Source organism: Danio rerio, chromosome 2, assembly GCF_052040795.2.
Source record: "Danio rerio strain M-AB ecotype USA chromosome 2, GRCz13ab, whole genome shotgun sequence".
Classification (NCBI taxonomy): domain Eukaryota; kingdom Metazoa; phylum Chordata; class Actinopteri; order Cypriniformes; family Danionidae; genus Danio; species Danio rerio.
The window spans coordinates 51,145,001-51,172,189 of NC_141022.1; the positions used below are offsets into that span (position 1 = coordinate 51,145,001).

Consider the following 27,189-nt stretch of genomic DNA (forward strand, 5'->3'; position numbering starts at 1 on the left):
TTGTTTGGTTATAAGGGTGACGCAGTGGCGCAGTAGGTAGTGCTGTCAACTCACAGCAAGAAAGTGCCAAGTGGTGCTCGCTGCAGAGCCATTTGGGCGAGCTGAGCTCCAGCGAGGGGGAGCTTGAGCTTGAGCTCCACCTTTTTTGCACTTCTTCTACGAGTGATGTCACTGGGGGTAGGGTTAGGGGTGGGGTTGGTGTACGCATTAAAACAGCTTACAGAAGGCAGAACGAGAGCTCATGCTCACCCTCGCTGGAGCTCAGCTCTGCTCAAATGGCTCTGCAGCGAGCACCCTCTCAGAAAGTCGCTGGTTCGAGCCTCGGCTGGGTCAGTTGGAGTTTCTGTGTGGAGTTCTCCCTGCGTTCGATAATGTCATTTATAACGTTATTAAAACCCTCCATTCCCTATTATATTAATGTTTTAAGAAGATTTTCCTAACGTTCCCATTAAGTTAAGTAATTGAATAAAGTTAAAAAAAGGTTATGCTAACATTTTTAAAATGTTCCCAATTTTTTGAACAATTATTAATTGCAGATAATGTTGAGGAAATTTTCTACAAACATTATGCAAGAACGCTTTAGGATAACTTTGAGAGAACAGTTACCCAAAGTTATGAGAATGTTTCCTGTTAGCTGGGTTTACAGTCATATAAACACATTATGGAGTTAATTACAGCATAATCTTTTTCAACCACGTAGTTCAGCGATATCACCAGACTTTATCGTGAAACATTGACAGAATATATGACATGAAATGTACTAAATTATTGCCAATTTCATATATCATACATGTGCATGTTACTCTAAAGTGCTTTTCATAAGTGAATTCATATATATAAATTTTAAGAGGTTCAAATCCCGGACGAGCCCCCAATTTATTACAACCCCTGGCTAAAGGAAAGCTTAAATACATTTTTTTTAAAAAGGATGTTTAAATAAATGTATAAAGCAAAACAAAGCAAAATGTTGAACTTCTTTAGTTATTAGAATTTTAAAAAGAATTTACATTAAAATATAAAACCTTTGTTGCAAAGGTTTTTACCAATATAATAGCTTTTGCGTAATAAAAATATAAATTGCTGACCTGGATTTTAGCATTTTACCCCAGTTGGAGAGCAGAATGATCTTCAGTGCACTATTAAGTAATCTTTGCATAGTTTCTCATTGCCAAACTGAGCTATTTGTATTCCTTTGTGTTTTTCTGTAATTTAGAATGACAATAACAATAACTACATTTTTTTCTTATTCTAGATATAATGTGAATGGTTTTGCTCATGTAAAATATATTTTTATAATTGTTGCATTTATTTGGTGCATTATCATTTGTTCTGATGTATTTCATCATGTTGCAATGACTTGCTAGTAATCTAACTGATAGGTAAACACTAAAATTGTAAAACACTGACCTCTTCTCAACAAGCTCCTTGAATTTTTTTCTTATTTTCCAAGGCGGCACTGTCCATATTGTCTGCCGAAACAAAGAGAAGGCTGAAAGAGCCAGAGAAGAAATAGTCTCAGCAAGTGGAAATACTGTGAGTATTTTTAATTACTGCTGACAAAGCTTCAGTGTTTGAATGACAAGAAATTATTCATTAATTTTCCTTAGGCTTAGTCCCTTATTTATCAGGGGTCACCACAGCAGAATGAACCGCCTGAATGACAAGAAATAAAAGAAAATCAGTAGTGTTTAAAGGCTATTTTATAGGATGGAATGTAAACCTCAGATTTCCCCTTGTGAAGTTTCAACACACCCCACCCCCCCACCACTTGCTCTTCAGTTTGCGACTCCTAAATGATAATCTTTCTCTGCTCATATTTCTGATGTACTGCAGATGGTTTTTGTCCATGTGTTGGATCTCTCCGAGTCCAGAAAGGTGTGGGAGTTCGCAGAGGCCTTTAAGAAGGAGCACACATCTCTCAATGTTTTGGTATGAGTGTCAAGAGAGCTGCTTTTGAAGATTCCCATCATACCTCAGTATATTGAATATATATATATATAAAGGTTATAGGTGCAGGACAGATGAAGAAATATCCTGTGCTCTGTCTCTCACACTAATCCCCATCAGATCAATAATGCCGGATGTATGGTGAACCAGAGGGAAATTAACTCTGATGGACTGGAGAAGAACTTTGCGACCAATACACTTGGTAAGATGCCGAAAGTTCTCTGAATGTTCTGGTAAGGTCTTAATGAATGCTCTTCTACAACCCCAAATCAGAAAGTGTTGGGACAGTATGGAAAATGCAAATAAAAAAGAAAGCAGTTATTTCCTAATTTAATTTGACTTGTTTTTCATTGCAGACAATATGAAGACAAAATATTTCAATATTTTTGTCTGGTCACCTTCATTTCATTTGTAAATATACATCTTTTCCTGTCATTCAGATCTGCAACACAATGCAAAAAAAAATTTGGGACAGGAGTAATTTAGGTCTTGAAATCAGGTAAATTAGTTAAATAATGATGTGATTTGAAACAGGTGATGTCAACAGCTGAATGTAATTATTTGGTACAAAAGCAGCATCCAAGAAAGGTCTAGTCCTTTAGGAGCAAAGATGGGCTGAAGATCGCCAGTTCGCCAACAAATACTTCAGAAAAATTATTGAAATGATTAAAAACAATGTTCCTCAAAGAAAGACAGGAAGACATTTGGATATTTCACCTGCAACTGTGCATAACATCATTAAAAGATTCAACGAATCTGGAGGAATTTCGTTGCGTAAATGACAAGGACAAAAGCTTAAGCTGAACTACCATGATCTCTGATCCCTCGGGTGGCACTGCATCAAGACTCTTCATTCATCTATAAGCGATATCACCACATGGGCTCAGGTCTACTTTGGCAAACCTTTTTCATGTACCACAATACATCCACAAATGCAAGTTAAAACTGTACTGAGCCAAAAAAGCCCTATGTTAACAGTGTCCAAAAAAAATCAAAAAAATTTAGAAATCACTACTTTTTTTTTATTTGCATTTTTCATATTGTCCCATGGTTTTCTCATTTGGGGTTGTAATAACTTAAGCAGAACATCTGTCCAAATGTTTAACAGAGCAAGAAATGTTCACAGTATTTCTGATAATATTTTTTCTTCTGGAGAAAGTCTTATTTGTTTTATTTTAGCTAGAATAAAAGCAAGTTATAAATTTTTACACCATGTTAGAGTCAAAATTATTAGCCTCTTTAAGCTATTAACCCCCCACCCCCCGATTGTCTACAGAACAAACTATTCTAACTTGCCTAATTACCCTAACCTGTCTAGTTAACCCAATTAACATAGTTAAGTCTTTAAATGTCACTTTAAGCTATATAGAAGTGTCTTGAAAAATATCTAGTAAAATATTATTTACTGTCATCTTGGCAAAAGATAAAATAAATCAGTTATTAGAGATGAGTTATTAAAACTATTGTGTTTAGAAATGTGTTAAAAAAAAATCTCTCCGTTAAACAGAAATTGGGGGAAAAAAAAGGCGGGGGGGTTGCTAATAATTCAGGGGGGCTAACAATTTGGACTTCAACTATATATTTTTTTAAAGCCATGTTCAAAGCGGTTGTAAAATACACTTCAGTCTTACATATCACTTGTATCCACTACTTGGTAACAATGCCACAATCAAAAAACATTACTATTACATGGAATTATATACAGTTTTATAAAAGCAATATACCCCAATGAAGCTATAATTTACAGTAAATTTATATCAGCTAAGGGGGTTTTATAACAATCACACCTTATCTTCTGTTGAGGGAAATGAACTCTGTGGAACAGAGAAAAACTTTGCAACCAATACCCTTGGTTAGATGCCAGCTTGCAGGAAATGTTGTAAGAATATACTGGCAAGGCTCTTTCCATATGCTCAAAGTTATCCAGTCTTTAATGCTCTCAAAATGTTGCCAATGCAACATTTAAAACAAGTTTAATATCTTTGCTGAACAACTTCTAATGTTTTTGAATGCATTTTGAATGATTGTGAATATTATTATTTCATAAAACAGATAGTTCTGGTCCTTGATTCTGATTGGTTGAGCTGCGTTCAAAGCTGTTGTAAAATACATAACAAACATACCTATGACAGTTGCTTATTAGCATTTTATAAAAGCAATAAACCGCATGAAGCTGTGGTTTATAATGAATTTATAACAGCTAACCTCCATTAGCTGCTGTAAAATTACTGTAAACAATGACTTCTTGGGACATATTTCTATTTATTCAATATATATTCTGCAATAAAATATATAGTTAAGTTTACTTTAAAAAGTGAGTAGGCCCATTGCATTTAAAGTACAGCTCATTACACAGTTCATTTACTTAATTTTAAGGCAAGAGGTTTAATCACTTTTTAAGTAAAGTCAGCTAATTGCCTTAAAAGCAGTGAGTTTAGCATGCTAGTATTTGTTTGTTTTGTCTACTGCAGGTGTTTACATTCTGACTAAATGTCTGATTCCATTGCTGGAGAAGAGCAGGGACCCCCGAGTTGTGAGTGTGAAATTACATTAATCTCAGTGATATGATTTATTAAAAATGATTTTGCATTCTTTCACATCGCATATGTGATGACGCAGACAGTTATTGTGTTTTGGACACAAGCTATGATAGATGTGTTTATACTGGTGCAGATCTACAGAGGCTGCTGTTTCTCTCTGATGTTGTGGTATATTTTGTTATATTATGTGTGATGATGATAATAATGTGTCTGGTAGATCACGGTGTCGTCAGGAGGGATGCTGGTGCAAAAACTAAACCCAGATGACCTGCAGACGGAGAGAGCTCAGTTTGATGCTACCATGGTATACGCACAGAACAAGGTATTTTTGTAGCAATTTGCTGGTCAAACTTGTTATTTAGTGTTTTGTATGTACAGTTTAAACCAGAAGTTTACATACACTGTATAAAAAGGCACATAACCCTTTAAAACAAAAGTCAGATGGTAATGTGACTAAACTTTTTCTTTTTTAGGTAAGTTTGGATTATCAAATTTGTTTCTGTTATGCTTAATGCAGAATCATTCAAATTCAAGTTCTATTTATTTATATAGCACGTTTCCAACTGCCACAGGGCTGCACAAAGTGCTTTACAGAGAGAAAATAAACACATGATATGAGCATTAAACAGTAAAAACAGCAATAAGCACATAATAGGAAAGGAACATAGAAAAATTATCAATAAAAGAGCAAATATTTTAATAAAAAAATAGTAATAATAATAATAAAATATTTTTTCCTAATTAAAAGATGCTACCACAGTTGACCAACAATAAACACAATAGAGAACATGACCATTTTGACCCCCCCCCCCCCCCCCCCGCCCCTTCTGAAAGGGAAGGAGAGATATTTTTAGAGAATTTGTTATAACTTTTTGCATTCATTAAGTTTATTATGCCTCGAAAAAGCTCAGATGATGGTGTCAAGGTTTCTGAAGTTTCTGATTGGCTAACTGACAACATTTGAGTTAATTGTAGGCACAACCGTAAAATAGTATTTAAGGAAAACCTCAAACACACTGCTTCCTTGTGTGACAACATGAGAAAATCAACAAGCCAGAATCAACAAAAAAAGCCAGATTACAATTCTCTAAATTACACTGGGAAAAAAACTAATTTTTGGAGACATGTACTGTGGTCTGGTGGAACTAAGATTGAACTGGTTGGCCATAATGACCAGTGTTACATTTAGAGGACAAAGACGAAAGCTTACAAGCCTAGGAACACCATCCCAACTGTGAAGTATGGGGGCAGCAGCATCATGTTGTGGGGCTGTTTTGCTGCTGGGGGCACTAGTTCACTTCACAGCATAGATGGCATCATGAAGAAAGAACATTATGTAGAAATACTAAAACAACATCTCAAGACATCAGCCAGCAAATTAAAACTTGGCCACAAATGGGTCTTCCAAGGGGACCATGACCTTAAGCATACTGCCAAATTAGTTAAAATGTGCTTTAAGGACAACAGAGTAAATGTTTTGGAGTGGCCATCACAAAGCCCTGATCTTATTCCTATAAAAAATTTGTGCCAGAGTTTGAAATTCCTTCAAACCATTGTGAGAAGCTTGTGGAAGGATACCCAAAATATTAGACCAGAGTTATACAGTTTAAAAGCAACGCTAAAAAAATACCAAGGAAATGTATGTAAACTTTTGACTGTCTTGTAAATAAAAAATTCTCTAAAACAATTCTCTCATTATTCTGTCATTTAGCAAATGTAAATCATTTATGAAATCCTAACCGATCTAAAATAGTAAACGTTTAGACCATCAGACATTTTCTTTTTTAATGGTTATGTTCCTTTTTTTTTAGAGTTTATGTGAACTTCTGGTTTCAACTGTATATCATCATTATTTTTAATTGCTCACTGTGAAGACTTGCAGCTGAATCCTTTACGGTCAGTTTTAACGTGGGCGAGGGTGGGATGAGAAGACAGGCAGATCCATGAGTAGCAAGTACTTTTAATGAATAGAAAACAAGAGCAAACAGCAATTTCAAAAATGGGGCAAAAAAAATGGGAAAAGTGAACAGAACATTAGACAACGACTCGCCAAGAATAAGTTTATTCACCTTTTTTCTACATGTCATAAGGCTTTGCATGAATTATCTGAGTAACTTCATGTAAACAATGAGTGAAGTGTTTTTAAAAACTGAACTATAAACAGTGATACTTTACTTAAAAATTTGAGTAAACCCTTTGGGTTAAATATGACAAGTTGACTTAACATAAAAAAGTGAGTAAAATGGTTGCGTTAAGATGGTTTTACCTTATAAAGTGAGAAAAAAAAAACAGTTGCGTTAAAATTGACAAGTTGACTTTACTTCAAAAAGGTGAATAAACTTTTTGCTTTAAAGGCCACCTATTTTACAAACCTTAAAAATACGTGGCCTTCAATATTTAGAAGTTGTTTGTGTCTCTAGAACGTGTCTGTAAAGTTTCAGTTCAAAACACCCATCAGATTATTTAATATACATTTTTAAATCTGGGAAATCTGAGCTGTTATGACATTGCAGCTGTTTTTGTTGCCTGTACCCTTCATGTAAATGAGCTGGATTTTCCCCGCCCACCATTCCCACGTGCGTGTCAGAGCCATAGAGATCTCTCCCTTACTCTGATGTGTGTAGCCTTCACATAGATGAACAGCACAGTGACAGACAAGAATGAAGCAGATCTCGCTTACTACAGTAAGAACTTGTCCAATGATTATTTGATGTATTTGTTGTGAGGTTAATTTAAGTCTTCTTCAACGATGAGTCACACACAATGTTGTTATAAAGTTGTGCGCTAACACACACACAGCAATTGTGACAGGATAAACATTGATATCCACTGCTGTATGGATATGTGTTATGTTAATGTATAAAATAAACCTGATATAAGTCCAGAAAAGGCAACGCAGTGGCGCAGTAGGTAGTGCTGTTGCCTCACAGCAAGAAGGTCGCTGGTTCGAGTCTCGGCTCGGTCTGTTTGCATTTCTGTGTGGAGTTTGCATGTTCTCGCCGCATTGGCGTGGGTTTCCTCTGGGTGCTCCGGTTTCCCCCACAGTCCGAAGACATGTGGTGTAGCTGAATGGAATAAACTAAATTGACCGTAGTATATGTGTGTGATTGCTGAGTATATGGGTGTTACCCAGTACTAAGTTGCAGCTGGAAGGGCATCCGCTGCGTAAAGCATAAGCTGAATAAGTTGGTAGATCACTCCGCTGTGCCGACCCCTGATGAATAAAGGGACTAAGCCGAATGAAAATAAATGAATTAATGAATGGAAGCCCACCTGATATGCAACTATAATTTCTATAAAAGGCCTCAGATTTACCATCTGTGGCTGTTTTCAGTCAAGTGTTTGCAGACACTTTCTTATTGAATTAATTTGCAGGGATAATGTGTGAGAAAGATTAGAGAAGGAATAATTTTATTCATGAAAAGTCATGAAGGGTCTGTGTTAAACCGAGATGAGAAGGTTACAATTCTCTCCGCTGTTGCCAGGCAACAGGTGACACAGAGTTCCAGCAGTGGCGTCTCCATTAAACACTATCAGATGCAGTAATGATGATGACCTTTCGCTAAACACTCGTCATGTGTGCGTGAGCTAGTGTGTGTGTATGCATTTGTGTGTCCACAGAGGCAGCAGGTAGTGATGACAGAGTTCTGGGCGAAAGCATATCCTAAAATTCACTTCTCTGTGATGCACCCCGGGTGGGCCGACACTCCAGGTATCGCTCATTTTAAAAGTCAACAAGTGTAATATCCTTGATTTATTTGGCATTGTAATTATCCACATAATAGCATAATCACTTTGTTTACCAACAGATTTTTTTTTTTGCCACCATGTACTGTTTGCTGCTATTCAGCAATTATTTATTGATACACTTGATCTAAATGTGTGTGTGTATCTCTCTCTCCCTATATTTATATATACAGTTGAAGCCAGAAGTATTAGTTCCCCTGAATTACTAGCCCCCTGTTTATTTTATCTTTGCCATGATGACAGTAAATAATATTTTGACATTTAAAGGCTTAACTAGGTTAATTAGGCAGGTTAGGGTAATTAGGCAAGTTATTGTATAACAATGGCTGGTACTGTAGACTATCGAAAAAGAATAGCTTAAAGGGGCTCATAATATTGACCTTAAAATGCTTTTATTCTAGCCTAAATAAAAAAAAAAGAGTTTCTCCAGAAGAAAAAATATTTTAGGAAAGATTGTTTAAATTTCCTTGCTCTATTAAACATCATCTGGGAAATATTTGAAAAAAAAAAATCATCATCTGCTTTTGAACAAATTTAGACACCCTTTAGTGCACTAATTAACCTAATTAACCTACACTGTAAAAAAAAAAAAATTAATCCAAAATTTTACAGTTTCATGTATTTCCGGGAAAAAAAACGTTAAAAAAAATGAAAAAAAGCGTAAAATAACAGTTGTTAAATTACAGAAATATACTGTAAAATAACGGATATTAAATTACAGAAATATCCTTAAAATTCAAATTTCTGGTAAATTTCTGTAATTTATTATCCGTTATTTTAACACAATCTCACGGCAATTCGTAACTTTTTCATTTAGTGGCTAATTCTTACGCTACTAAACTGCCAAAACGTAAAATACTTACATTTTCTCGTGAGATCAGGCTGGTCATTTTACAAACCTTCTACATTTCCGGCACCCCAACTACCGTAAAATTATGGATTTTTTTATCTTTAAATGTCACTTTAAGCTGAATACTAGCATCTTGAAAAATATCAAGTAAAATATTATTTATTGTCATCATGGAAAAGATAAAAAAAAATCAGTTATTAAAACTAATATATTTAGAAATGTGTTGAAAAAAATCTTCTCTCCGTTACACAAAAGTTAGGGGGGTAAACACAGGGGGCTAATAATTCTAATATATAATTTTTTCCATTGGTATACAGTAGGAGTTAGTACTACTATTTTCTTAAAACATTATATAACACAGTTTTTAGAAGCATACCTGTCAGTCTCATCCCTCATGGTCTGTGTTGTTTGTCTGTGTGTTCAGCTGTCGCCTCTGCGATGCCTCAGTTTTATCAGCTCATGCGGGATCGTCTGCGTTCAGCGGAGCAGAGCTCAGATACACTGATCTGGCTCGCCATGTCGCGCGTCACTATTACCTTTCCCAGTGGCCTTTTCTTCCAAGGTACGTGTATGTGTGCGTTGGTTAACAACTCACTTTTGCTGTCATGCGTTTCAGTCTAACAGGTTTGTTTGTTGCAGATCGTCAGCCGGTTTCTGTCCACTTGCCGCTGGCCTGGACACACAGCCCTCGAAAGGAGGTCAAAGCATTTATGCGCTGCTTGGAGACTTTGGCGATATCTGTCAAACACTCAGAGGGAGATAATATATAAAGATTTCAGATGTTTTACAGTATTTAGGATTAAAACAAAACTCATTTAAAAAAATATAACCATGATATTATGGCAAGCCAAATTAGCTTAATTGTATTTTTACTGTTAAGGACTGAATTAAAGAGCTCTCTAATTGTATTATTAATTGTAAGAATTGAATTTAAGAGCTCCCAAATTGTATTTTTTTAGTAGGAATTAAATTACAGATGTCTCTAATTGTGTTTTTACTACAAAGGTTTTAATTAAAAAGGTCTCTAATCGTATTTTGACTAGTAAGAATTGAATTAAGGAGCTATTTAATCATTTTTAATAGCAAGATTTGAATAAGAGCTCTCTAATTGTATTTTACTAGAAAGAATTGAATAAAAAAGCTCTCTAATTGTATTTTACTAGTAAGAATTGAATTTAGGAGCTTTTAAATTTTAGTAGAAATTAAATTACAGATCTCTCTAATTGTATTTTGACTTGTAAGAATTGAAAAAAAAGCTTTCTAATTCTAGTTTCACTAAAAGTAATTGAATTACAGAGCGCTCTAATTGTATTTCAATAGTAAGAATTGAATTACAGAGCTCTCTAATAGCATTTTATTAGTAAAGATTGAATAAAAGAGCTCTCTAATTGTATTTTTACTAGTAAGAACTGAATTAAAGAGCTCTCTAATTATATTTTTACTCTTAAAAATTTAATTTAAAAAAAGTTCTAATCATACTGGTAAAAATTATTAAAAGAGCTTCGCTCTCTAATTTTTTTTTACTGGTAAGAATGGAATTAAAAGCTCTCTAATTGTCTTTTGACTAGTGAGAATAGCATTAAAGATATCTTTAACAGTATTTTTACTAGTAAAATTGAATTAAAAAGCTTACTAATTGTATTTTGACAAGTAAGAATTGAATAAAGAGCTCCTTAATCGTCTTTTGACAAGTAAAAATTAAATAAAAGAGGTCTCTAATTGTATTTTTATTAGTAAGAATTTAATTACAGATCACTTTAATTGTATTTTACTAGTAACAATTGAATTAAAGAGCTTTCTAATTGTATTTTTACTAGTAAGAATTGAGTAAAAGAGCTCTCTAATTTTATTTTTACTAGTAAGAATTGAATTAGAGATATCTTTACTTGTATTTTAACAAGTAAAATTTCAACTAAAAAGCTCACTAATTGTATTTTGACTTGTAAGAATTGAATTAAAGAGCTGCCTAGTTGTATTTTGACTGGTAAGAATTGAATTAAAGAGCTGCCTAGTTGTATTTTGACTGGTAAGAATTGAATAAAAAGCTCTCTAATCATATTTTTACTAGTAAGAATTGAATTACAGATCTCTTTAATTATATTTTACTAGTAAGAATAAAATTAAAGAGCTCTCTAATTGTATTTTTACTAACAATTGAACAAGTAACGTTAGGTGAAATTTACGCTAATTGCCATATTATATGAAATAGGAAGTTATTAACCGTAACAACTAATAACAGAATGAAACTACAAGTACTATTAATGCTACATTTGTACTATTAAAACTAGAGCGATTTTGTGTGTGTGTTGGAGGGAGAGGGGGTAAGAATATGAGTAAGAATATGGATGAGGGAGAAAAAAACACCCCTAGTTTTATTTAGATGCCTAAAATGAACAAAAATAAGTCATTAAAAATAATCAATAAGATCCTGCATATAATATCAGTTGTCACTCTATATATTCCAATATAAAATAATGTGAGTTTTATTATCATGGTTTTTATTGTAGAGCATACACAATAAAATGACGAATGGGGAAAAGCCTGATCATCTCAGCGAAGGTTTTGTTACCAGCTGTTTAAACATCAGCAATAAAAAAATATATCAATATTTCAATTTCATTTATAGACAGTTTTGAGAATTCAGCTTGGTATTAACGATAAGAAAAGGTATAATTAGATACGCTTCAGTGAAGCCTTAGAAATATGATACAGTGACAGTGTGTTTTATCAATTAACATTAAACAAAAGTAGGTCAGGGTGTGGTTTTATCCATGTTTGACTGAAAAGTGAGTCTGTGTCTGAATAAAAGCAGCTTGAACCACTGAGAATTCCTCTTTTGACTAACTAACAAACATAAATGAATAATCATACCTGTCAACACCCCCATTTTTCCTGGCATTCTCCTGTATTTCACAGTTTTATCGCGTAAAGGTATTTTCCCATATTTCTACCATATTTTCAATCTTTCTATAAAGGGTGGCAATAAACATTAAAGAGGCGATCCTCCCTATATGCAACCCATACCGCCAAACTACCAGGGGACATCCCTTGCTCTTAAATGTGAGTCTTTTCTGTGCTTTCGCTTTATTTAGGCATGAAAACACTTTGAAATAAATATAAAAACAGCAGTATTCCCTTTCTTTTCATTACAGGTGTCCTTGCCCCTCCTATTCAATCATATATCAATGCGTGACTGTCAGTGAAATGCGCTCCATAGTGATAAATAGAAGCTGTTTCCCAAACCGATTATGTACATACAAAAGTCTGGGTTTTGGGTGCGTGTTTAAATAGACATACACACATAATTAATAATAATAATAACATCTAAAGATGTCGATATTGGTGGGTTTTTTTTTTTTCAAACACAACTAATTTTGTCCTACTGTATATAAAATGTTAGGAAAGCAGTCGAATGCTTTTATTTATTATAACGTTAGATGTGTGCATTTTTAAAGTGACACCTCTGTTATTTAATTAAAGAAAAAACCTAAATAAAAGAGATATTCATTTGTTGCTCCTTAATCAGAATGTGTAAAATTTATACGGAGGAGAAAAAAAGAATGAGATTTATTTGATAAGTTGATTCTATTTCTTTATAATAACTATTAATTTTAATAATCTAAACTGTTTGCTAAATTATTTGCTGCTAATGTATGCTATTTATCTTTTGTAAATAATAATCATACATATTACAGATCATTTAATTGTTTATTTAGAATTAAACAGCTCCAGATTCTTTTTTTTTGGGGTGAGGGGTTGGGGCTCCTGCTGCGGGCCTCCTGTGTCCCCTGTTCCTCTTGCTGTACCAATGCAGCAGCTGGTTCACGTCAAAGCTGACTAACAGTTTTTACCATTTTACCTTTGTTATACTGTATTTACACTAGTAACTCACGCTCTCCCATCCATCAAAACAACTTTAAGTTGAAAATGAAATCGAAAATGAAAACTGAAATGAAAAAGTGTCAATAAAAGGAAAGCTTAAATTTACATTTTCATTTAATTGTGTCACTATTATAGCGTGAACATTAATAACATGCTTTGTAAAAATTGTGTTTGCATTTCATTTTTCAGTTTGGCTTTTTATTTTAATATTGGCTTGTCTTGACGTGGAAATGCAGTGAAAATGAAATGTTGAATTGGCATTTGGCAACTAATTATCAATTTGACAGGGACGATGTGCTGTCAAAGTGAAAATTAAAATTAAATAATTTCGTTTTCAATTTTGTCAGATATTTTGCGAGTGTAACAGGTATGAAAATTATTATTCGCTTTAAGTATAGAATTACACAAAATATGTGTTTTATCTAATGTGTTAGTAAGTGTACCTGAGGTGTTTGTTAGTGTGTGTCTTCTCCTTTAAATTTGTAAGGGAGCTCACACTGTTTAATTTCCTGTTTTGCGCCCCGCCTCTTCCCTTTCTGGGTGTCTGCCAAGCTCCAATTAATCTTTAATCATCTTTACTTTATAAATAACTTTTATAGCTAGTTTTCATGTTTAAATAATATTTATACCTTTATTTTCACATATATTTCATTATTTTTGTGTCATCACTTAAATTGAAGTTTTGATTGACTTTAGCCTAACTAAAGCATGTGAATGCTAAATGCATTGCACTTTACTTTTAACAGAAAAGCTGTAAGGGCGAAGACACACTTTAAAAGCTGTGCTTTTTTGATTTATTCCCAGGTATGTTTTGTCACTTTTTAATATTGTTTGGAGTTTTGTTCTATCTTTCTCTCCGCCTCTTCCCTTTCTGGACTGATTATGCATGGGAGAGAAAAGCTGTAAGGTAGAAGACACACTGTAAAAGCTGTGCTTTTTGATTTATTCCCAGTGAGTAAAGAGCCGTCACAACTGCAGATCTCCGACGGGTTATTCCTTAATAAAGCAAAGAAAACACAACGCAGAACCGGTTACACGAACAGTGTTTTAAAGTGAAATTGTTAATCTGATTTTTATTTCCAATGTTTATTTGATTTATTTAAAATTGGCAGGATTTACCTTCCATAGAGAGAAACTTTCACTCGAAAAATAATGAAATAAATAAATGTGTGACCTGCGTTATTTTCCGCTCCCATTCCAGTCTCTCTCCCATTGCCTCACACTCTACATTCCCATAAAGGCCAAATGCTCATAAATAATAAAACAAAAACAAATGGGCTTTTGACTTTGTCAGTCAAAATACTAACAAAAGCATCCTGTATGGCTGGTGACCGACACAACGCTTGTTGTATAACCTTCAGATTAACTTCCGTTACATAAAAATAAAGTTAACACAACTTAGATAGCAAGTTGTTCATAAACTGCAATTTTGCCTCTTGAATTGATAATAAACACAAGCACCTGCGTCATTATTTCTCCGTGAGTGTTTCTCCCAGCGGCCTCACTTGACAGGGTGAAGCGCATGTAAATGCTTCATTTCCGGTGCTGCTAAATGATTCATCACTCACACTGACGCACATTCACAAAACATCAACATACATTATCATCTTACTACTGTGTAGACTGGTGTTAGTTGTATATCCTGCTATCACAAAGGTCTGTTTAACAACCATGTTAGTTTTTAAAACAGTAAATCCTGCACATCCACTAAGGCTCACCTTAATGTAGTTTCTATAGGGCGTATGCACAGCTAGTGTTTTTCCTTTTGTAATAAACGTGAAAGGTTAATGTGACTTTTTATTTTATTTGTATTTTATAGGGTTCCTTTTACAGCATAGATGTTGTAATTTAGTTTAAACATGCACTCACCGGCCAATATATTAGGAACACCTATCCAATTGTTCATTGACTCAAAATTGTAATCAGCCAATCACATGGCAGCAACTCGACGCATTTAGGCATGTAGACATGGTCAAGACGATCTGCTGCAGTTCAAATGAGCATCAGAATGGGGAAGATCGTGATCAAGACATGATTGTTGGTGCCAGACGGGGTGGTCTGAGTATTTTAGAATACTACATGTACTGGCATTTCACACACAACCATCTTACAGAGAGTGATCTGAAAAAGAGAAAATATCCAGTCAGCGGCAATTCTGTGAAAATGCCTTGTTGAGGTCAGAGGAGAATAGCCAGACTGGTACAGCTAATGAAAAGGCAACAGTAACTCAAATAACCACTTGTTACAACTGAGGTATGCCGCTAAGCATCTCTGAATACACGTCCAACCTTGAGGCAGATGGGCTACAGCAGCAGAAGACCACACCGGGTACCACTTCTGTCATCTAAGAGCAGGAAACTGAGGCTACAATTCACACAGGCTCACCGAATATAAAACACCAACATGGTGAGGCTAAATATCAACTTCAATATAAATGGCCCTAGAAGTAAATAAGAGTAAATACTTTAGCTCTTAATCACAATACTGAGATAATACAGGATACTGTAATACAAAATTAATCAATTATTCCACCATTTCAGAACACTGTCATATTAATTGAACCAGTTTGTGAACAAAATACTTGAGTTAATGAGCCTTTCATAAAATGTCTACTTGCTTGATTGAACAAATCATCTATTCATTTAATCAAACAAGTGGGAGAGCTGGAGACAGAAAGACCCCATTGACAGACGAGTCTCAATGCTCAATTGAGACGCATTGATCTCATGAGCCAGCCTGAACTCCCGCCAGTAACCTACTCACACCTGCAGCTTCTCCATGATGGACGTCCAGCGTTCTGCAACCCCGGTGCCTACACTGCAGTTCTACACAAGAAGTTTGGCCAGAGAAGAAATGGTCATGTCCAACAGAGCCTGGTTTCTCATTGAAGTTTTCTTCCCTTCACTTTCGCCAGTTGGTGAAGTTTTGTTCCTCGCCACTGTCACCACTGGCTTACTTGATTTGGGACTTGTGGCGCTGCGCATCAATGGATTTGCTCTTCAGTGTTTGGACTTTCAGCAGTGAAAAACCACACTCTACTGAAGTAACTTCAACTCTGAAAACTGGACTGACACCGTTTCAATCGACTAGAACTTCGATGTTAAGCTTATTTGACACAATCTACATTTTAAAAGCTCTTTAGTAATAAAGATCAATTGAATAGACTGATTTCATGCAGCCGCCATTTTAAACAGGGAAATCGAGGCTGCGGTGGGAAGAAACCCGAAAGTATCACCTGAGTCACAGAGGAATGTTAAGTACCTGGCTGTATATCTTATCAGCAAAGAGAACGTGACACAAACTTATAATTTCACCGCCTTCCGAGTGACCCGAAGGTCCGTTCTGAATGAATAGCGAAAATAAAAAGGCATATCGGAGCTCATTTTCAGCTAAGTTAAGAGAAATGGCACTAGTTAGCTAACGTTTTCTTTCCTAAACACACGTTTTAGATGCCATTTATCAAACTTAAGTTAATAAACTAATACTTTAACTATATTAGACTTGCCACGATACAAATTTTCGGTACGAAAAAAAAAAAACTGTCCATTTCCCGTTAACATTTAAGGCACTGTATGATGGCAATCTTAAACAGCACTGATTTGCCACTGTGTTCACGTGCTCAACAGAAATGACTGTAATTGGCAGAAGGTCATCAGCTCACCCACCACTGTTTACCGAGTGCAAACACAGACGAGCGATCCGCTGATGAATCGACTGATCTTCACGGCTCCAATGTTTGTCTATCTGTATTTGCAATCTGTAACAACTGGTGAAATGATGACCTTCACAGCCAATCACAGTTATTTCTGCCTAATATGCTTTTAATTATTTAAATTAAACTGAACTAAATGACATTAAAGTGATGTTTACACCATTTCTGCATTTTGAAATCTCGGCAACAGCTGGAGGTTGTAGTCCACAGTATGTTGCTGCTATGTTAACAGTGCTGATCCTATACTTCCGGGTTTTTTCCCACCACAGCCTCGCTTTCGTGTTTTAAAATGGCAGCCGAGTGAAATAAGCGTATTGAGTGTCAGATTGAGTGAAATATGCCTAGTCACGCCCCTCCAACTATTAAGCTGCGATCACACTGGGCTTTTCCTCCCATAGACTTCCATTCATACGAACGTGAATGCGTCAGACCGGAAACTCAGGGTCATGCGTCAAGTTTCGCAGGTTGCTGCAGTGCAAAGTTCAAGCTTGGAGAACTCTGAAATCGCATTCCTTGACTGCGTGAGAGACCCGTCAAGGATCAAAACACGACCTCTCTGGACATAAATTTAAAACATGGAGCAATCGCTCGCTTTTAAAATTGTCTAATAAGCTTGTTTAATCCCGCCCCTTTTCGCAGCGCCGCATGATAACATTTCTCATTATCAAACTCTAATGTGACCGCAGCTTTAGTTGGCTGCGAATGAAAAAACAGAGGAGCACACAAATAAAACCCCGCCCCTTCTCAATATTTCGCTTTAGTTGGAATTACATCACTCGAAAATAAAAGTCTGTAGCAACTTCCGGTTCAAAAGCTAGTCTAAAATGAACATGACCCGCAGCTCTGATCAATCAAAAACATTTATATTCGGACACACTTTATTTTGATGGTCTGTTTGTTACATTGCCTTTACATGTCAACTAATTCTCATTACATTACTAGTAGAATGTTGGGTTGGGGTTAGTATAAGTTGACATGTACTTGCAATGTTTCTTAAAGTCAGTTAAATGTATGTAGAAGGAGCAGTATTAACATATTAAGCCAGGCATGTCCAAACTCAGTCCTGTAGGGCGGGTGTCCTGCAAAGTTTAGTTTCAACCCCAATCAGACACACCTGGGCTAGCTAATCAAGCTCTAACTAGGCTTTCTAGAAACATCCTTGCAGGTGTGTTGAGGCAATTGCAGCTAAAATCTGCAGGACACCGACCCTCCAGGACCGAGTTTGGACACCCCTATATTAAGCAGACAGGCTACTAATACTCAAATGGACCATCAAAATAAAGTGTTACCTTATATTTTACTCTTAATTTAAAAAGATCAGCTGTATAATCATAAAAATACCTGATATGATCAATATTTTGGTCTGTGACTATGTAAACACAGATAGAAATCAAGGCTGTGGATGTTGTTCCCTGCTGCTTTTATTTTTGAGTTAACCTTTATTTCATCAGGGAGTCTCTCTGATGTTGTTACTCTTTCTTCGAACCTGTTTCCCGCTGCGCACATGTGCTGCAGCCATCGTCTGCTTTGCTAAAGCAATCTGATTCTGTTTGGAGCAGAGCCACACATGATTCAAGCCTGGCTTTCTAGAGGTTTAATAGCAGGAAATTGGAGATAGTGATGTAGCGTCTAATTCTCAGAGCGATTCGGCTGCTTTTTATTTCACGCGTCTCGGGAGTCACGGTCACATGGTACAGTGTACAATTTGTTTAAAGTCCAGATGACATCAAAACTAACCATACTGATTTGGTTGGCTCACATTGCTAGTTTGTGTTGAACAATTCATCTGTGCATGTCATAAAGAAAAATACAATAGTTTGCTCTTGTAATCTAAAATCGAAACCTGAAAATGCACTTCCTGTTTGTTTTCAGTTAAATTGTCAGATTAAGTCAGTCTGAGGTATTGGTTAGGTATTGCTAATATGCTTAACCACGCCCCTTCATCTGTCAGCTTTGATTACAATCAGAAATGGAAAGACATAATAAATACAGTTGAAGTCAAAATTATTACCCCCCCCCCGTTTATTTTTAACCCAATTTCTGTTTAACGGAGAGAAGATTATTTCAACACATTTCTAAACATAATAGTTTTAATAACTCAATTATAAAAATGATTTATTTAATCTTTGCCATGATGACAGTAAATAATATTTCACTAGATATTTTTCAAGACACTTCTATTCAGTTTAAAGTGACATTTAAAGGCTTAATTAGATTAACTAGGCAGGTTAGGGTAATTAGGCAAGGTATTGAATCACGATGGTTAGTTCTGTAGACTATCAGAAAACGATATAGCTTAAAGGGGCATTTTAAAAAAATTTAAAAGATTTTCCTTAATAATAATTTGGAAAATATTTAAAAATCAAAGGGGGCTAATAATTCTGACTTCAACTGTACACCTACATTTACATACATATACACACACAAACATATATATAAATATATCCAAACAGATGACTATGGCTCAGTTATACCATAGACAAGTTTTGAGTAAAGCTCAAGAGTATTCTGTCAGATGATTCTTATACTATGCACCATGAGTTTATCTTCTTATTTCTGGCATTCAATACAGAACTCTTATTAGTAAAACAAATCGGTTCAACCTTTCATTTATCCACTCAGATTTAAAGTTTTTAAATTTAGGGTAGATTTGAGTATTTTAGTGTGTTTTGTCTATTATTTGTGATTTGCTTATATGCTGCAACCAAATTGCCTTCGCGAAATGAATTAAGACTGACTGACTGATATAGCTCGAAATCTCTACTTTTAAATGAACTAAGTGCACTAAAAAACAAAGTTTTTTTGGTTTTGTAATCTGTATAAAATAAACGCAAAGTGCAATCCATCCTGTTAAATGCACATCACATGCCAGCAACTACTCAAATGCCTACAAACGTGTAACAAGTTCTGGAGAACATTCGCCATCAAAAACAAATTGGGAATTACTGATTGTGAACAGCGCGATTAGACGATCATTATCCAGAGGATGATAATGTGTAATATGACTATAAATAAGGTTGGTGTCGTGATCTCATTCTTTTCCAATGTGCATGTGCAATAGCTCGGGCAACCTGGAAACATGACGATTTTGTTTGATTTGGACGTTTAGAAACTAAACTTATAGGACAGTTGTTGTTTAATTTTATTGGTGATTCCAGATATGTCATGTAATCATAAGCTTGGCTAACAGTTATGGAGAATTTGATGTTTCCCCATACAGACAGAATGCCCGAGCATACTGCCCGAGAGGCATTTCAAAGATGGCTACAGAGTGAAATGACTTGCCTAAAAGAGACTTTGGTCTGCCTGAGGTATTGGGCGTGGCTTACATACTTAACCACGCCTCTCCAACTCACAGTTTTGACAACAAACAGAAATGGTGAGGAGGAGGAGTCTGTTAGGCTGTAATAACTCACCCCAAACCCTTTTCCTGATCTTGTTGAATGAAATGCCTACTTTACTAAATCCAATCAGCTCACAGTAGAAAAAACAAACCACGCCTACTGTTTTCTCATTTAAAATTCAGTTTCTCTAGAAACTGTCACAATATGAATAATAATAAAAAAACAACCAAAAAAAAAAAAATGATCGCATCTTCTGGTTCATGCAGACTTTAATAAACTAAGAATTAAATTATATTGACATGTTCGACATTTGTTTCATATCCACAACTCGATGTTACCATGAAAACCCAAAACGAAATATATCAAAATAAATATAAATCAGCAAGCTTTTCAATATCAACATTTTTTATTGAACGTTTTCCGCCTTATTTCCGTAGCCACGTTTTGGCTGTTTTGTTAGGGTTTTTAATAATTTTGCCTTTTATACAGTATTGAAAAAAAACAACAACAACATGTGCAGTGCATTCACATTTTCCCAAGGGATTCTTTTTCGTTTTGATCTCTACAAGGGTAAAACGGTGAGAAGACTGAAAGCTGGATCCATTCATAAGCTGAGGTTTTTCATAAGAGTGGGAGTGATCTAATTAAAAAAAATCTACAACACAATTATGGATTTCTTATTTTGCCTCCTGATTATTTTCCCCGATCGAATGCTTTACGATTTCTCGGTTTGCTTTTTGTTTTTAAGTGAAGTCCGCTACCCAGAGTTCATCTTTAGTTAAAAGAAACTTCCCAGTCAGTCCATGCGAAGAGCAGTCCAGAATCTTTTTTTTTGTAATTTTTCTTGTCTTTATGTTGCTCGCTCCTTGTCTCTTTGTGCAGACATGTGTTCCACTATGCCACATACGTGTACACTTTACGATCCTCCGGCGTCCGGGCCAAATACTCTCTTTCTATTAGTCCTTCAATGCGCTTTTTAATAACCACAGGGCTCGGCAAGAAACGTGCCCTCAGCTGCTGGGTCACCTAAAAGGAAACAACCGAAATGATCATTAAGAATTTGCAGGTACCAATTTTAAAACTTCATTATAACAAAATAGATATAAAAAGCAAGCGGCAACCTCCCACTCTCTCTCGTGAAGTTAATACAGTAGTAACTGAAACTGCAATTCATCGAAATTCCACTGGTTCTGGCTCCAACATGAGCAAATTTCTAATGACCCCACAGTTAAAATGGTCAACTTTAGAGCAGAAAACTAATTATTTTGGTGTATATAGCTAATAAAATCACTTCATGACAACTGTGAGAAGGGTGAATTTTTTTATAACTAATCCGTTTTGTTTATATTAAATCTGCATAATTAAGGGAGGGGCCACCTGAGTGACAGCTAGGTCTCACTGGTCACTGTCATGTCATTCCAGCTGATTAGCCGCTGAACTCAGCATATACATCGTATTTTTGTTTTGTGGCTTTACACAATCAGTTGCTTTTTGGAATTATTTCCTACAATTATCAGACGATATGGCATGCTGTGTGCACTTAATTGTGCTTACAAACCATTCATGTGACCTCCATTTCCCAGGTGAGTGAAATTATATACTTATACCATCTCTATAAATGTATTTGTTTGATTTAAGATCATTTATCATTTACGTTTTTCTTTAGAGCTGTGAAGCACTCCAGAATCTGACAGATTGATTAGCTGTAGGCTCTAGAACAGTCATCTGAAATGTTGTCATACAGTGTTATGCCTGGATTTCATAATTAGCCTTGCACTTTCATATCTTTTACAGTCTTTTACGACAGGCTCACCTCCGCTACCAGTACGTTGTGCTGCATCTTCTTCCTGGACTTCATGATGCGGACGATGGCAGCTTCAATTTCATGCTTCCTGTCGTCGTCTACTTTCTGCCGTGTCTCTTTACGCTCGGGGTCTGACTCGCCTTGCTTAGCAGCAACTGAAACAAATATTCATTTACAATAAAAACTTTATCAATGCCAAACATTCAAATCCAAAGGAGAGGATTTATCAAGTACATAATTGGTGTAATAATTAATAATAATAATTTCCTACTGAAAATGATAAAAAGATTAGTTCATAAACAAAATTTTTATTAAAAGAAAAAATTTTTTTATTGAAATTTAAGCTGACATTTAAAAAAACATGCAAATGTTATATGAAAAGGAAAGAAACAGATAAAAAGGCTGCATGCTGAAAAGAAATACTAAAATCTAAATAAAGCTAAATAATTTCTTTAAAAAATGTATTACATGAAAAGACAGCAGAACAGTAAACTCTCTACTACTTTTTAGAGAGTTTTTTTTTTTTTTACTAATTTTTATTTTAGGTTTTTAGAACGTAACTCCACTGTATAAATAAACTTGCCTTGACTATTAGGTACAATTTTCAATCATGTTAATTTTGTTTTTATTTTAGTTTACATTTTGCTAATATATATATATATATATATAATTTATTTACTTACACACACACACACACACACACACACACACACACACACACACACACACACACACACACACACACACACACACACACACACACACACAAATACATACAAAAGTTTAAGGGTCAGTGTGATTTCTAATTGTTTTAATATAAGCTTCTCCCACTCACCGAGGCTTAATTTATTTAATCAAAAATACAGTACACATTTTAAAATTGTGAAATGTTATTGCACTATAAAATAACTGTTTATAATTTTTAGCTTCATTGTTGTAGTCTTCAGAGTCACATGATCCTTCAAAAATCACTCTAATATTATATATCAGGGGTGGCCAACCCTGTTCCTGGAAAGCCACCTACCTGCAGATTTCAGTTGCGACCCATATCAAAAACACCTGAACCAATTAATTAGGACCTGAACACCACGTAATAATTACAGGCAGGTGTGTTTGAGATGGGTTGCAACAGAAATCTGCAGGAAGGTGGCTATCCAGGAACAGGGTTGGCCACCCTTGTGTGTGTGTGTGTGTGTGTGTGTGTGTGTGTGTGTGTGTGTGTGTGTGTGTGTGTGTGTGAGTGTGTGTGTATATATATGTGTGTGTGTGTATAATTAATATTATGTTATTTCTTATGTGTATATATATTGGCAAACTGTAAACTAAAATAAAAACAAAATTAACATGATTCAAAATTGTACCAAATAGTAATAATCAAGGCAAGTTTATTTATACAGTGGAGTTACGTTCTAAAAAAATAACCCGCAATAGGAGAAATTCACAATCAGTTATGGGTTTTATTTTTACAAATATTATAGATGCTTTAAGGCTGCAAAACTCCCTCACTACACACTTTATATACTTTTCTCAGGCAGCCATTAACATTTTCACACTTTTCTCTTTTGTTTAAACACTCTCAAAGTTCAAACCTTCATAGAAAAAAGTCCAGTATTAGAGAATGAAACAAAAGATCAAAACTATTTGATCTTAATTTTTTTTTATTCCGTAATGGCGTCCTACAGCCGCGTAAACTGCCATCGCAGGGGCCTTTGACCAATCAGAACTTTTCGTCGACATTGTGGGGAGAAAACTTGCAAAAATACAGTTCAGCATATCAGTCACACTGCTAACAATTGAAGACTTAAGTAAATTTGACAGCTGAACGCATTCTGTACTGTACAGAAGACGCGGCACGGAGGTTGATTGACAGTGGTCTACAGCCAGTCAGGACGCAGAACACAATGCGCGAATCAGAGCGCTGAACACAATGCGCTGTAGAAAAAAGGCATGTCAAATTGCATGAAAAAAAACAAAACAAAACAGCGAGGCCATAATAAATGTACAGTTAAAGCGAGGGACCACTGTATAGCACATTTTATACGTTCAATAGTAATTCAATGTGCTTTACATAAACAAGAATAAAAGAAACAGGTAAAAAAAATAAAGACAACAAATAATAAAAATAATTAAAAACAGATTAAAATGTGTTAAAACACGTTTTAAAGGAATGAAGAAGAAAAGATAGTGAATTTAATCAAGTTAAAATAGCAACTTAATAAAATAATATCTAGTAAGGGACCATTATTTTCTATGATTACAAAGGGAAGTTATGTTCATAATTAAAAATATCATCCTATGGAGCATTTTACTGAATCAAAAACAAGACATTAATATATTTAGTAATTTAATAATGCATGTATCTGCTAAAAATTTCCTCTACTTCTTCAATACACTAGCATACAAGTTCCCTTCTAAAATGAAGTTATTATTTCTGACTATTGCTACAAAAGATCTCTTCACTATGAGTCAGTGTCGCCCCCTTGTGGCCCAATACCTGTTTGTATTTTGACTCTGTGCAGTTTGGAGGTAAACTGGTCGTTGACTGTAAACACGTGGCCGCTCTCGATCTCTTTACTCTTGGGCTCTTTCGTGAGCACTCTCTGTGTGGGTTTTCCGCAGGCCAAAGACTGCAGGGCCCGGACCAGCTCACGCTCGGGGATATCAGTCTCCTGCTGGATCTCCTGAGGGTTACAGATCAACCAGGTGGATTGTTTGAAATAAGAAGTTTAGATGGGATAGTTCACCCAAAAGTCTTATTGACCTCATGATTAAGTCTGTTTTAAACCTTTTTGTTTTTCTTCAGTTGAACACAAAAGAAGACATTGTGGAAATACTTAAATATATAATGTAATTCCACATCAGCAGTGATATTTATATAACCGTAAAGCTATATTCTTTGTTTTTTTAATTATATAACTTAATTTGAAACTATAGCAGCCCAGGTGTGAGGGACATTAAACCTTTTGCTTCCTGAGCACGGGTTGTCTTTGTGTATCCATTCAGGCCATAGAAACTGATTTAAATTGATAAACTTGCGTGGTCAGTGGCTGAGCAGGTTTCTTATACCCATCTACTTCATTTACATGCTATTTTTTATCCATCTCCAGCTAGCATTCCCCTCCTCCTAAAAAAACACATTTAAGACATGACATCATTGACTCAATTCAGACTTGTGTAAAATTCAGACATGCAGACTTCTGTAGGCTCTTGCAGACTCGTTGACTTATTTAGACTAACCAACACATCTCAAAGAAATTCTGCTTGTTCGAGTCTTCTGGACTGGGTTCATTCATTTTTTTTTTATCAACAATATTTTGAAGAATGCTGGTTGCTCATCGACTTCAATACTATGAAACAAGAAAGTTGCAAATAGTTTCGAAATATCTTCTTTTGTGTTCAGCACAAAAAAAATAAGTCAAGGTAATTAAATGATGACAGAATTTAAAAAAAAATCTTTTATGCCCCTTTATACAAGATGCAAAATAAGTCTCTAATGTCCCTACAGTGTGTATGTGGAGTTTCAGCTAAAAAAACTCCAAAAATAATGTTTGATAACTCTCTAGATCAGCCCCTTTTAGGCTTTGACCCAAATTGTGCCATTTTGGTGACTGTTGCTTTAAATTCAAATCAGATTTACTATTCTCAAAAAAGAGCGAAGCTACAAATGCCTGTGTGTCAGCATAGTGGCAGACTCAAAAACAAGACTAACGTCTTATGCTAATAAGGGAAAGACAGTCGCTAATGGGCGGGGCTTTCCCCATCTGATAACATTTACAAAGGGAGAATATCAGTGTTTTTATGATATGTGATTATAAATTAATTATTTAAATAAATAAATATTAATTAATATTTACCATTAGAGGCTGGGTTATATTCAGACTGTTGCAACACAACTGTGTTTAAACCCCTTTTAAAAAGTGATTTTTGCATAATAGGTCACCTTTAAATTTATGCGTGAACTAACCCTTTAAGCTCAAAAGTTGTGACAGGGAACAGGTGGGTGGGTTTTACCTCAAATGTGAACTTCTCTCTGTTGTTGAAGAGCATGAGGATGGTCATCTGGAAGGTCGACACCTGCAGAATGTGCTTCCGTGTGTTTGAGCCTGTTAACAAAGCACCACCGACACCAACATCTGAACCGTCCTCCTGAAGACACAGAAAGAGACTTTTACAGTCATCGATAGGCATGGGACGATAACCATGTTTATGGTACACCGCGGTTTGGAAAAGTTAGGGTTTTAAAATCGTCAAAATACCCTTCCTAAGGTATGAGTAAGATTTTTTATTTACATTCTTTTTAGGACAGCAGTATCTGCAGCAGAAAAGATCTCTAAGGATGCCGTTTTAAACTGTAAAGAAATCTGCTGTCTTTGTTTCAAAAACACAGAAGTCAAAGAATTATTCAGCCTGACATGTTTACTGCTCCAAAATATTTTAAATGCTTACCAAATTAAAATATATTGTGTACAAAAAAGAAAAAGGTTTTATTAATTTGTTTTAGAGCAGTAATCACAATACTGTGATAGCTTGAAAATGCACTAATGATGGATTTCATGAGATCAACAAGTTGTCCTCATGACAGTTCAACCAATCAGAGAAGAGCAAAGATGTGGTAAAGATGGGGAGAAGTGTGTTTTGAATAAAAATGATGAGGACATTTCATGATTTAAAAACACTTTTGCAATATTATAAATCCTTCACAAATACCTTTACAACTATTAATTCTGATTCAAACCGTTTTAAAGGCATAGTTTACCAAAACTTGTAAATTCTGTTATCGTTTACTCATCCTTCACTTACTCCAAACCTGTTTGAATGTATTTCTGTTTGTTGAACACAACGGAAAACCAGTAACATTGACTTACATAGTATTTGTTCTTCCTACTAAGGATCTATGGTTTTTTCCTACTATAAATTAATGCAGGGTTCAACTCTAGGGATTTTTACTTGCCCTTTTAATTGTGAAAAATAATAAATAAATAATAATAATAAATAAATAAATAAATAATCGCTTCATTTTTTTCCCTTGTGTTGTCATGTAAATGTCTGCTTTCAAGACGTTATGAAGAGACATCTTATTTTAGCCTCATAATTTGATGTTGTCACCATGTTGCTGTCTCGTCGCTGTACTGGTGGTTACCAGGTTACAGAATAAATAGCATGCTTAAAAAAATCAAATCAGATAAGAGGATCCGAAAAGCAATATGGTGTTTACGACATCACAGAGAAGGTAGCATTTTAAGACTGAAAAAGCACAAGCTTAAAATGCATTCAGTACAACTGACAAATATTCTCAGGCAAATTAAACCTTAGTGACAAGGCGGCACTGTCCCAATCCTGGGCCATAGGGCAGTCCTTATCGT

General features: G+C 35.2%; 3 protein-coding genes across 7 annotated transcripts in view; 1 reads left to right on the forward strand and 2 right to left on the reverse strand.

Annotated features, from left to right (window-relative positions):
• dhrs12lb (dehydrogenase/reductase (SDR family) member 12-like b) overlaps window positions 1-12,215 on the forward strand; it is a 13,565-nt gene extending 1,350 nt beyond the window's left edge. Inside the window, exons 3-11 of one of the 2 annotated variants that reach the window (XR_015479024.1) lie at window positions 1,451-1,533; window positions 1,834-1,929; window positions 2,068-2,149; window positions 4,419-4,480; window positions 4,705-4,809; window positions 8,109-8,199; window positions 9,509-9,646; window positions 9,724-11,056; window positions 11,097-12,215. Coding sequence is in view for 1 of the 2 variants with exons in the window: in XM_087241527.1 (XP_087097653.1) it covers window positions 1,451-1,533; window positions 1,834-1,929; window positions 2,068-2,149; window positions 4,419-4,480; window positions 4,705-4,809; window positions 8,109-8,199; window positions 9,509-9,646; window positions 9,724-9,854 (788 nt within the window). In the remaining variant the exon portion in view is untranslated. Of the gene's footprint in view, window positions 1-1,450; window positions 1,534-1,833; window positions 1,930-2,067; window positions 2,150-4,418; window positions 4,481-4,704; window positions 4,810-8,108; window positions 8,200-9,508; window positions 9,647-9,723 lie in introns of both variants that reach the window. The other variant, XM_087241527.1, reaches the window with a different exon arrangement.
• ftr05 (finTRIM family, member 5) overlaps window positions 1-27,189 on the reverse strand; it is a 393,850-nt gene that overhangs the window by 127,368 nt on the left and 239,293 nt on the right. The gene's annotated exons all lie outside the window — the stretch shown is intronic.
• Window positions 20,410-27,189, reverse strand: part of cul3a (cullin 3a) — a 37,781-nt gene continuing 31,001 nt past the window's right edge. For 2 of the 4 annotated variants that reach the window (NM_199691.3, XM_087238827.1), the window contains exons 13-16: window positions 25,838-25,972; window positions 24,321-24,507; window positions 21,836-21,981; window positions 20,410-21,048 (exon numbers count right to left, since the gene is read on the reverse strand). In NM_199691.3, coding sequence (NP_955985.2) covers window positions 20,917-21,048; window positions 21,836-21,981; window positions 24,321-24,507; window positions 25,838-25,972 — 600 coding nt within the window. In that variant the 3' untranslated portion in view covers window positions 20,410-20,916. Of the gene's footprint in view, window positions 21,049-21,835; window positions 22,405-23,248; window positions 24,508-25,837; window positions 25,973-27,189 lie in introns of those variants that run through there. The other 2 variants (XR_015477550.1, XR_015477549.1) reach the window with 2 other exon arrangements.